The sequence below is a fragment of the Silurus aristotelis genome (genome assembly GCF_946808225.1).
Source record: "Silurus aristotelis genome assembly, chromosome: 19".
NCBI lineage: Eukaryota > Metazoa > Chordata > Actinopteri > Siluriformes > Siluridae > Silurus > Silurus aristotelis.
In genome coordinates, this window is record NC_139592.1 from 24,239,019 (window position 1) to 24,251,518 (window position 12,500).

Below are 12,500 nucleotides of genomic sequence, written 5' to 3' on the forward strand. Positions count from 1 at the left end.
GCCAATTTTGAAAAACACTTATAGAGAATGGAATGTTCGATGAGCACTGTGTTTTTTGGGGGTGCCAGTTAAACCAGTGCCATTTGGGGGTGCCAGCTTATATAAGAAATGTGTAAAACTGTGCAAGAAGGCCGGATGGCTAAGCACTAAATAGCATAATGTAAAACCGTGCTAGAAGGCCGGATGGCTAAGCACTAAATAGCAGAAATACTTATAGACAATGGAATGTTCGATGAGCACTGTGTTTTTTGGGGGTGCCAGTTAAACCAGTGCCATTTGGGGGTGCCAGTTTATAAAAAATTTGTAAAACTGTGCAGGAAGGCCGGATGGCTAAGCACTAAATAGCATAATGTAAAACTGTGCTAGAAGGCCGGATGGCTAAGCACTAAATAGCAGAAATACTTATAGACAATGGAATGTTCGATGAGCACTGTGTTTTTTGGGGGTGCCAGTTAAACCAGTGCCATTTGGGGGTGCCAGTTTATAAAAAATTTGTAAAACTGTGCAAGAAGGCCGGATGGCTAAGCACTAAATAGCAGAGTGTAAAACTGTGCAAGAAGGCCGGATGGCTAAGCACTAAATAGCAGAGGCCCAATTACTTGGCAAACAGAGTAGCTTGAAGGAAGATTTAAAGCCAGCTTTCGGGAGAGGTAAGGCCAGTTTGGGAAAAAGGAAAAGATATTGCCGCCTGAGAAGTGGGGGGAAAGAGAATAACGAAAGTACTTAGATGGGAAGCTGGTGGGCTAAGTGCTAAATAGCAGAGGCCCACTCACTTGGAAAACAGAGCAGCTGGGAGGATGTTTAAAGCCAGAATGGGGATAAGTAAAGCCAGCTTGGAAAAAGGAAAAGAAAATGGAAAAAGGAAAAGAAAATGGAGAGGCTAAGCCTGATTATGGACCAACAAAAACAAGATACAAACAAACAATGACGCATGAAACTGAATAACCTACCTGATGAGAGCGTTTGGAACAGCACTGAGTATGGGGGTGCCAATGTTTTCGAGCAGTGGGGGTGCCAATAGTCCAAATTTCAGGACATGAGTGGCCATTTTTTGAAAAATAATCTAAACAAAACTGAATGTTTAATTAACACTTTTTTTTTGGGGGTGCAATTTTAACCAGTGCCATTTGGGGGTGCCATTTGACAAATTCTGTCTTTATCCACTGCCTGGACAAAGGAGGGAAAGAGAAGAAGAAAAAACTGAGAAAGGAAGCTAATGGGCTAAGCGCTAAATATCAAAGACCCAATCACCTGGAAAACAGAGCATCTCGTGAAAAAGGATTAAAGCCAACATGGAAAAATGCAAAGCCAGTTTGGAAAATGGAAAAAGGAAAAGAAAATGGAAGGAAAGAGAAGAAGAAAAAACTGAGAAAGGAAGCTAATGGGCTAAGCGCTAATTAGCAAAGACCCAATCACCTGGAAAACAGAGCATCTCGTGAAAAAGGATTAAAGCCAACATGGAAAAATGCAAAGCCAGTTTGGAAAATGAAAAAAGGAAAAGAAGATGGAAGCTAATGGGCTAAGCGCTAAAGCTAATGGGCTAAGCGCTAAATAGCAAAGACCCAATCACCTGGTGAACAGAACATCTCGTGAAAAAGGATTAAAGCCAACATGGAAAAATGTGCAGCCAGTTTGGAAAATGGAAAAAGGAAGAGAAAATGGTAAGTCTAAGCCTGATGAAGGTTTATATTAACCGAAACGTTGCAACAGACTTACCGTTAAAAATGACGTCATGGGGATCTGTGAAAAGGCAAATGTCCTGCATTAATGAATGAAATCGAATGTCCTGCATTAATGAATGAAATCGAATGTCCTGCATTATTGAATGAAATCAGAAGTCACTGGCTAAAAGGAAAAAAAAAAAGGGGAAACACCCTCCATTTAAAAGGTCAAAAAGGGAAAGGGTTGCTAACAAGGGAAAGAGAGAGTGGGCAAATGTCCACTTCTCGCTAGCAAGAGAAAGAGAGAGTGGGCAAATGTCCAGTTCTCATCCGTAAAACAAAAAAACACACGTTTAAGGGCAATTTTCCTGCCACTTGTCACCGGCGGCGGAGGAGATGTGAGTGCTTAGTGACTTGGAGTAGGCCAGTGCACAACGTGGGCTCCGGGCTTGTCTATATCTGAGTTTCCTTACCAATCCATAGCCCTAACCCTAACCCCAACCCCTCCCTAACCCTAACCCTAACCCTAACCCCAACCCCTCCCTAACCCTAACCCTAACCCCTCCCTAACCCTAACCCCAACCCCTCCCCAACCCTAACCCCTAACCCTAACCCCAACCCCTCCCTAACCCTAACCCTAACCCCAACCCCTCCCTAACCCTAACCCCAACCCCACCCTAACCCCAACCCTAAACCCAACCCTAATCCCCACTCGGATTTTGACATGGTTCCTGGAGCTGCGTCTATTTCCCCTAACCTAACCCTAAACCTAACCCTAACCCTAACCCTAAACCCTAACCCTTAACCCTAACCCTAACCCTAACCCTAACCCTAACCCTAACCTAACCATAACCCTAACCTTAACCTAATCCTAACCTTAACCCTCATTTCTATCCCTAACCCTAATTTCTAACCCTAACCCTAAATCCTAATCCTAACCCCAAAACCTAACCCCAACCCTAACCTTAAACCTAATCCTAATTTCTATCCCTAACCCTAACCCTAACCTTAACCTTAATTTCTATCCCTAACCCTAACCCTAATTTCTAGGCCTAACCCTAACCCTAATTTCTAGGCCTAACCCTAAAACCTAACCCTAATTTTTAACCCTAACCCTAAATCCTAACCCCAAAACCTAACCCCAACCCTAAAACCTAACTCTAATTTCTAACCCTAACTCTAAATCCCAATCCTAACCCCAAAACCTAACCCCAACCCTAACCCTAATTTCTATCCCTAACCCTAAAACCTAACCTTAACCCTAATTTCTATCCCTAACCCTAATTTCTATCCCTAACCCTAAAAGCTAACCTTAACCCTAATTTCTAGCCCTAACCCTAATTTCTAGCCCTAACCCTAAATCCTAATCCTGACCCTAACCTTTATCCCTAACCCTAGCCCTAAAACCTAACCTTAACACTAATTTCCATCCCTAACCCTAACCCTAATTTCTATCCCTAACCCTAAATCTAACCCTAACCCTAATTTCTATCCCTAACCCTAAATCCTAATCCTAACCCTAATTTCTAACCCTAACCCTAAAACCTAACCTTAACCCTAAATTCTAACCCTAACTATAATTTCTAGCCCTAACCATAAATCCTAATCCTAACCCTAAATCCTAACCCTAACCCTAATTTCTAGCCCTAACCCTAAAACCAAACCTTAACCCTAATTTCTATCCCTAACCCTAATTTCTAACCCTAATCCTAAATCCTAATCCTAACCCTAACCCCCACTTTCTATCCCTAACCCTTAATCCTAACCTTAAACCCTAAACCTAACCGCTAACCTTAACCCCAACCCTAACCCCTAACCCCTAACCCTAAACCCTAACCCTAACCCTAAACCCTGACCCTGACCCTAACCCTAACCCTAACCCTCTAACCCTAACCCTAACCCTCCCTAACCCTAACCCTAACCCTAACCCTAAACCCAACCCCAATTGCCACTCGGATTTTGACATGGTTCCTGAAGCTGCGTCTATTTCCCCTAACCTAACCCAAACCCTAAACCTAACCCCTGATCCCTAACTCTAACCGCTAATCTTAACTCTAACCCTAAATCCAACCCTAATCTCTAATCCCTAATCCGTAAACCTAACCCTTTACGGTGTTAAATGAATGAGACCACGCAACATAGAACTAAACTACACAAACATACAAAAAAAGAATATGAAATTAAGAATATGTAGAGGGAGGAAAAATAGGAAAAAGAACAAAGAGAGAGAAAGGAAAAAAAGGAAAGGCAAGTTTAACTCCAAATTGACCACAACCTAAAAGAGAATCATCAAGAAATTCAAATTTGCCTCACTAAAGGGGCTCGAGCTTAATCACACATTTAAATAGTTGGTAAAACGGTTACTTGCATTGGCGTTGTTGCTAAACAAGTGTCCGGATGCGCTACACAAAAGGAGATTCTTGAAGAGTCTGTTAAGAGGGGGTTAGATGTTTTGCCAGGTTTGCCAGTTTGCGGGAAGATCTGTCTCAAAGGGTTTAAGTCCCGTCTTGAAGAAAGGTTCTTGAGCCATGATTGGTGGGGGTTCAGGACATTTAAAGGTCCCATAGCCACACTCATCTTTGGTGGAATGTCCAATACCAGGCATAAACTTTCGAAGGGAGAAATTTTCTTTGTCTTCGTTTTGTGCCCTGCTTACATGTTTATGGTTGGTTTGGAGAACTTATGAAGTTTTACCCAAAGTTTATTGGAAACAGTACGTACACTTCATGATCAAATAACATGCACAATTATTTGAGAAATAGAGAGCAGATAATTTTGATGTTAGGCATGAAAGAAAGAGACAGCATTAAGGCAGAGATACATTAATAGACCGGGACATACTCCTTTAAGGTGTAACTTGTGTTAATACAGAGTTATATTCTGGCATATAATATGCACGCTTGTTTGGAAAATAAAGAGCAGATAATTTTGATAGCCATTCTGATATCAAGCATGAAAAAAAAGACAGCAGCACAGCAGAGATGCATTAATATACCAGGACATAAACCTTTAAAGTGTAATTACTGTTGATACAAAGTTGTAGAAATGACTCAAAGTCACAGGTTTTGCTTCCAGTAGATGACAGCATTTATTATCACTCAACAAAAGCTGAAGTTGGTCTGCCGAACAACTGCCCTCTCCAGCCTCACTTCCACATTATATACCATAAGCCACAAATGCATTTCCATACATCCCACTTCTCCATCCATACATTGTTCACCTAACATCTGTGTCTCATTTGGGGCCCCCCTTATACATGCAATGGTGGTTCCCAAATGTCTAGGTACAGACACACACATAAACTACACTATTTCATGCATAGATATCACATGTCACATTCCTGTAGGCACACACATCAGAAGAACATTTTAACAGAAGTTACATACACATGTTGCATATACATATTTGATTAGCTTTATTCTTCGACAACCCTAACCCAACACCTAACCCCAGTGGCGGGCCATGCGTTTGGTATCTGGGCCTCCATTTGGGACGTACCCGACTTAATCCACCTCTTAATACCACCACTATCATGTCACAATTATAGAAACCATCAATACAATACAAAAACACAATATAACAACACGTGCATTACAGAGAGACATTTCACATATGGAGGTGAAAACCATTTTACTAAAGCAACAAACCCAGTAAAGACTCCAAACCTCTACACTACAACCACAACTGTGCACCTACAACATCTGGAGCAGTTCAGAACCAATATTTGTCTAATAAAATGGCAAAAACATAAAAATGTAAATAAAACACAACCTAATCACCAGAGATGCAGACTCATATTGTGCAGCGCCCCCCCCCCCAGAGGCTGTAATCCAGTGGTACCGCTCGTATTCACTGGTCTGGAAGTGGAGAACAAACCCTTTCCAGGGCTGAGACCCTAACCCTAACCCTAATCCTAGCTTCGGGGACGGCCAACCGCCTCACAATGACTAGCTTTTCTGGAAAATTCATTTTGTATAATGTCCGAGACAAAATCAATTTCTCTTTCTCCGTAGGCATAAAAAAGTCTAACTCTGATGTATTAATGTGTGCAGAGCTACACACGTACTTTACCAGTCAAACTCGGCTGTAATAGTTTCCCTCTGCCCAACCAATCAGAGGACGGGAAAATGCTGACGCTATTCTGGGCCAGTGATCTGCTCTGTGAAGAGAATCTGAAATCTGATTGTTAAAAAAACAGAGCTAATTCTTAAGGAGACTACGGTTAAAAAGGCCAGCAGTATTGACTTTGCACCCCCTGGGCAGATTAGATTCACATGGCAGCACATAGAGACTGAATTCTGATTGGACAAAAATCTAACATCCACATACACAAGCTGGAAGCAGTGCAGCCGAGAGAAAAGCTTAGAAATTAAGATAATAAACTGTTGGGAATAAATTAATACAATTTAATGGAACAAATATTAGAATTTAGGTTGTAAATGTAGGTCAGTGCTTCTGATAGTGTTTAGGCCAGCAGAAAAGACTTTGCTGGTCCTGACCGCCCACCACTGCCTAACCCTAACCCAAATCCTAACCATAACCGCTAACCTTAACCACAACCCCAACCGGCACGTGCCTTATGCCTTTTGCAAAAAAAAGCATGCGAAATTCTAATTACAAATTTCTTTTTTAAATGCCCTTTAAAAGGGCATTTCTCCATCACTGTTTCACCTCATTCCCTTTATTCTCTATCTAATCCCCTATTTATTTATAAAAATTTGGTCATTAAATTCACTATGTTTTAACATAAACAAACAAAATACTTAGGTTTTTTAATAGGTATTAAAGTGCTGGCTGACAAGTAGTTAAAATATGAAATATAGCATCTAAAAAACTGATTAGTATTTGGGAAGCTTAATTGTTATACTTTTATTTATAAATATCAAATGTAAATGTATATTGCTTAATGTTGTTTAGTTTTATTTATTTAATTATATTACATTGCTTTAATTTATACAGTTGTTAAGTTGTGTGGAGCTTCATTCCATCCTTCACCTGGTGCTGGAAGATGGAAACATCATAAACACTGAGATCCCTCACATTATCACTCTCATTTATTTTATTACTTCAAAAGATTATATTTTTTTTATTTTATATTTTATATATATATATATATATATATATATATATATATATATATATATATATATATATATATATATATATACACCTTGTTCACATACTATCACTATTATTATAATTATTATACTTTAATAAACATAAAATATTAAACGTGTCACTCACTGTAAACCATAATTGACCATAACTCTAAAGACTCACGAAAACACACCCAAATTAACCACCAGCATAATAACCAAATGTAGCTACTAAAGCAGAAGCGCATCTCACCTTTAGAAGAGCTGCAGACGACGAGAGGAGAAGAAATGACACTTCTGAAGAACAAACTCCTTCCATTCGGCCCGACATTTTCTGCAGCGGTCGCAAAAAGCTGCATCCGCCTTCAGTGAATACTCAAGTCCGTCTCTTTTCTGAAACCACGCCTGCAAAAATGACCTCTTTATACAACAGGCGTGTTGGATACGCACTTAGTACGACTTGCATAGGTCCATCTCCCCCCCAAATCATCCGGGCAGGTGGCATCATTCCGGGTGGAACAGCAGCGCTGCCGTCACCGAGTCCAATCACTGGGGCATCGACATTCCCATCAGCGGTGTTCGTCATTGAACTGAGCTGATCAACAGTTTTCTCTGTTGAGGTGGCGAACCATCTTATACCCATTGTTAAAGATGTTTTAATAAAACAGTGTTTTGTTAAATGTTTTAGACGAACTTTAGAATAACGAATTCACTGACTATTTACTCTACTGAGTTACGCTACTGACGTAGTGGCAGCGTGTATGTAAATAACTGTTAGCACTGCATTATGGGTTAGTCATTGTATTTATTTGTTTTTTATTTACTTATACTCATCATTCTTTAACCAGTATTCATGGTATAATAAAATCAATTTGTAAAGCATTTTTTTTAATGATTAAGTTTGTTATTATTTTGAGAAGTACGGGGGCTCAGGTGGCAGGGCCACGCCCCCCAAGGCCACGCCCCCAGGGCCCGCGCGTGGCGCTGACACTGTTCTGTACGTCCAGCCTGAAGGTAGACACGATTATAATTTTATTCAATCTAAATCTAATTTAAATCAAAAGTTTTCTTTACTGAAACTAAAAATGGAAGACATGGTGCATTGTTTGTGTGTGTGTGTGTGTGTGTGTGTGTGTGAGAGAGAGAGGTTATAAGCACATTGATTTTTTTTGTTGTGTGAGACTAATACATTTGTGGCATTCATCTGTTTTTTTTTTTTTTATTGATATGAAGTACATTAAGTTACAAACATAGGCACTTCCTTCATCACTAATCATCCAGCAGGAATAATGAGGGGTTTAGCACTGCTTCAACACCCCATCTCACCAAACATGACATTAATGTGCAGTTTATTATAAGTTCAGAGGAGATTGAGATTTCTAGACTGGAGCTTATTCTGGAATCTTACAGACATTATATTTTTTTACCAACATTTAACTCATCGTTTAAACAAGTTCTACAAATAATATAAATAAAAATCAGATCATAAGTCTTATATTATAATATCTTATAAAAAATAATATCAAATTATACTTTAGGATAAAGTTAATTTTTAAAAACATTAACCTTAAACCAGAAAATACTTCAACTCCAACTGGTTCTGTTAGTGACTTATCAAAGCAATCCTGTATAGTTTTTGCCTCATTGTGGTCCCTGGTGAGATTACAATTAGATTTAAAATGTATTATTATTATTATTATTATTATTATTATTATTATTATTATTATTATTATTATTAGTGGTAGTAATAGTAGTAGTAGTACAATTATCACACTCTGAATGCAAGAGATTTACAGATGAAACGGTAATTTCGGGAGCAATGATCATCATTATATCGTCCATCACTGTGGAAGTGAGCACAATCTTCTCCACCACCCAGACCATGTAAATGCCAGTTATCAGGTTGACCAGGCATCCAATCTCTTCATAAACACACAGATATACAGACATGATGTGTCATTCAGGAACAATCTGGTTAACAGCGCAAGCATTTACTTAAATATCACACACACTATTACTAAATAATGAATAATAGAATTGCACCAAATAACACACGCATACACATTCACATTTTCACCTCTTGTCCATTTGGTACAGCGTTCCATCCAGCCACTCCCACTCTCCCGTTCTCTCATCACTCAGACCAAGCCAGTAATATAAAGGCTTGGTGTTCTTTATCACAAATCCCTACACACACATACACACAGACACACACATTCTCTAATCTTAGTTAATAAGATGTACTTTGTAGTAAGAGAATTACAGCTCATTTATTATTATTATTATTATTATTATTATTATTATTATTATTATAGCTTTGCAATTGTTATTATGTTTGTCAGATCTCATAATATCTAATTGACATTTGTTTTACTAAATGAATGACATATTAGCATTTGACAAGAAACACTGACCTTTTCCTCTTTATTCTTCAGGATCAGCAGTTCTGCTTTCATATTCACACATGTATCTCGAGCTTCATTCCAAGACTTTCCATAAGTAGAAAAATAATAACAGTGTGAAAAGAAAAGCTTCCAATCCAATGGGCAACACTGTTGCTGGGTGTCTACAAACACACACACACACACACGCGCGCGCGCGCGATCTCATCAACACAACCTCACCACTACACACTCATCACTACACACTTATCACTAAACACTCATCACTACACACTCATCACTACACACTTACCTTACCTTTACACATTCACCACTACACACTTATCGTGTGTGTGTGTGTGTGTGTGTGTGTGTGTGTGTGTGTGTGTGTGTGTGTGTGTGTGTGTGTGTGTGTGTGTGTGAGTTGTGTGTAGTGGTGAATGTGTAGTGATGAGTGTGTAGTGGTGAGGTTGTATTGATGAGATTGTGTGTGTGTGTGTGTGTGTGTGTGTGTGTGTGTGTGTGTGTGTGTGTGTGTGTGTGTGAGTTGTGTGTAGTGGTGAATGTGTAGTGATGAGTGTGTAGTGGTGAAGTTGTATTGATGAGATCGTGTGTGTGTGTGTTGTGTGTAGTGGTGAATGTGTAGTGATGAGTTTATAGTGATGAGTGTGTATTGATTAGCAGCGTTACGTAATATGACTTTTCTGGAGTAACGAGTAAAGTAGCGCGTTACTTTATAAATGTACACATTAATATCTGAGTTACTTTTTAAAAAAGTAATGCGAGTTACTTTTCAGTTAAATTATTTTGCATAAAAAAATAAATACTGAATTAAAATGAACGTAGTCACGTAGAATCGTGCACTCATACGTGCGAGCAACGGGAACAGAAGCTGGTCAGAAGCGGAGATGGTACACCAGAGCATTACATCACTGTGATTAAAGTGTTCTTATTACTATGAAATAGTCGAGGAAAAGGAGAAAGGAATAATGGTTAAGTGTAGATTATGTGTTGCTGAAAAGCTCTTGTCAACTGCAAGAAATCCCACAAAAAAAAAAAAAAAAAAAAAAAAAACCATCTGCATGCCAAGCACAGCACTACAGGTGTGTGTGTGTGTGTGTGTGTGTGTGTGTGTGTGTGTGTGTGCGTGTGTGTGTGTGTGTGTGTGTGTGTGTGTGTGTGTGTGTATGTATAATGTTGAATATATGGAAATGGAGACAGAAATATAGAAAACTTTTGCCGACTTTCCACCACTGCAGCTCTATTGACTGCTCAGTATAAAAGTTTTCCATGGGAGACACATGTACGATGCCATCGCAGCGGAGAAAGAGAGCAAATTCACAGCTCATTTGCTCTTTGTGGGAAGATAAACAGCCACGGTCACTGATAATAGCGTGAACTTTGTAAAAGCGTTAAGAATGTTTCGAGCTGATGATGAAGCAGAGAATGATGTAGACGAGGACGAGGTCATATTTACCGAATTGCACGATGTTTTACGAAATGACAGCGAAAGGTATGTTCTCCCTCCACATTACCGGTGTGCAGCCCACACCCTCAACCTTATATACACGAACGATAGTTACACTTCTGACAGTGAAGGCAGATTGCAAAGCAGTGTACAGAAGAGCGACTGGAAAATGTTCAGCCTTGTGGTCAAAATTTAGTCGATTATCTTATTGTTCTCGTAGAAGTTCTTAAACATTTTAAATGTTTAAGAAATGTCTTTTGCTCTAATATAACTTATTTCTTATTGCAATGATCTATATTACACCTGTTACACCTGTAAGGCGTGAAAGAGATACAAGTAACGCAAAAATAACGCAAAAGTAATATAACGCACAACTTTCCATAAAAAGTAACTAAGTAAGGTAATTAGTTACTTTTTTGGGGAGTAACTCAATATTGTAACGCATTACTTTTAAAAGTAAAGTTGCCCAACACTGGTGATTAGTGTGTAGTGGTGAGGTTGTATTGATGATCTCATCAATACACACGTAGAGGTGAGTGTGAAGTGATGAGATTGTATTGGTGAGTGTGTAGTGGTGAAATTGTATTGGTGAGATTGTAGTGGTGAGATTGTAGTGGTGAGTGTTTAGTGGTGAGTGTTTAGTAGTGAAATTGTAGTGGTGACTGTGTAGTGGTGAGATTGTAGTGGTGAGTGTTTAGTGGTGAGATTGTAGTGGTAAGTGTTTAGTAGTGAGATTGTAGGGGTAAGTGTGTAGTGGTGAAATAGTAGTGTTTAGATTTTAGTTGGTAGATTGTAGTGGTGAGTTGTTAAGTGGTGAGATTGTAGTGGTGGGGGTTTAGTGGTGAGATTTTAGTGGTGAGTGTTTAGTGGTGAGATTGTAGTGGTAAGTGTTTAGTGGAGAGATTGTAGTGGTGAGTGTTTAGTGATGAGATTGTAGTGGTAAGTGTGTAGTGTTGAGTGTTTAGTGGTGAGTATGTAGTGGTGAAATTGTAGTGTTTAGATTATAGTGGTGAGATTGTAGTGGTGAGTGTGTAGTGGTGAGTGTTTAGTGGTGAAATTGTAGTGTTTGGGTTGTAGTAGTGAGATTGTAGTGGTGAGTGTTTAGTGGTGGGTGTGTAGTGGTGAGATTTTAGTGGTGAGTTCGTAGTGGTGAGTGTTTAGTGGTGAGATTGTAGTGTTGAGATTTTAGTGGTGAGTGTTTAGTGGTGAGATTGTGGTGTTGAGATTTTAGTGGTGAGATTGTAGTGGTGAGTGTTTAGTGGTGAGATTGTAGTGGTGAGTGTTTAGTGGTGGGGGTGTAGTGGTGAGATTTTAGTGGTGAGTTCGTAGTGGTGAGATTGTAGTGGTAAGTGTTTAGTGGAGAGATTGTAGTGGTAAGTGTGTAGTGGTGAGTGTGTAGTGTTGAGATTTTAGTGGTGAGTGTTTAGTGGTGAGATTGTGGTGTTGATATTTTAGTGGTGAGATTGTAGTGGTGAGATTGTAGTGGTAAGTGTTTAGTGGAGAGATTGTAGTGGTAAGTGTTTAGTGGTGAGATTGTAGTGGTGAGTGTTTAGTGTTGAGATTGTAGTGGTGAGTGTTTAGTGGTGAGATTGTAGTGGTGAGTGTTCAGTGGTGAGTGTGTAGTGGTGAGATTTTAGTGGTGAGATTGTAGTGGTGAGTGTTTAGTGGTGAGATTGTAGTGGTCAGTGTGTAGTGGTGAGTATACAGTGTATAATGTATAACCCTAAGGTAATTGTGACAATGTGAGGCAATGTGAACTGGAAGTTTCCACAGCACAGGGGGTAAATTCTTATGAATGAAAGGTATTTCAGTCTTTCATTTTTTAATATGAGAGACTTGCTCAGGGGTGTAAATACTTTTGCATGGCACTGTGTAATATTAGAGTGTGTAAAGG

At 39.3% G+C, this 12,500-nt stretch overlaps 1 protein-coding gene and 2 long non-coding RNA genes across 5 annotated transcripts in view; 1 reads left to right on the top strand and 2 right to left on the bottom strand.

The window, feature by feature from the left end:
- Positions 1-7,964: 7,964 nt before the first annotated feature.
- The window catches only part of asgr1a (asialoglycoprotein receptor 1a), a 5,987-nt gene continuing 1,451 nt past the window's right edge, over positions 7,965-12,500 (bottom strand). For 2 of the 3 annotated variants that reach the window (XM_083570324.1, XM_083570325.1), the window contains exons 7-9: positions 9,172-9,323; positions 8,835-8,944; positions 7,965-8,679 (exon numbers count right to left, since the gene is read on the bottom strand). In XM_083570324.1, the coding sequence (XP_083426450.1) occupies positions 8,526-8,679; positions 8,835-8,944; positions 9,172-9,323 (416 nt within the window). In that variant the 3' untranslated portion in view covers positions 7,965-8,525. The remainder of the gene's footprint in view (positions 8,680-8,834; positions 8,945-9,171; positions 9,324-12,500) is intronic. The other variant, XM_083570323.1, reaches the window with a different exon arrangement.
- Positions 9,649-11,622, top strand: LOC310741925. The gene is made up of 3 exons (XR_014538102.1): positions 9,649-9,751; positions 11,097-11,331; positions 11,474-11,622. It is a non-coding gene; the product is annotated as an uncharacterized lncRNA (long non-coding RNA).
- Positions 11,763-12,500, bottom strand: part of LOC310741926 — a 756-nt gene continuing 18 nt past the window's right edge. Inside the window, exons 1-2 of the long non-coding RNA XR_014538103.1 lie at positions 12,378-12,500; positions 11,763-12,329 (exon numbers count right to left, since the gene is read on the bottom strand). The exon at positions 12,378-12,500 is cut by the window's right edge and continues 18 nt beyond it. This is a non-coding gene — a long non-coding RNA (uncharacterized lncRNA). The remainder of the gene's footprint in view (positions 12,330-12,377) is intronic.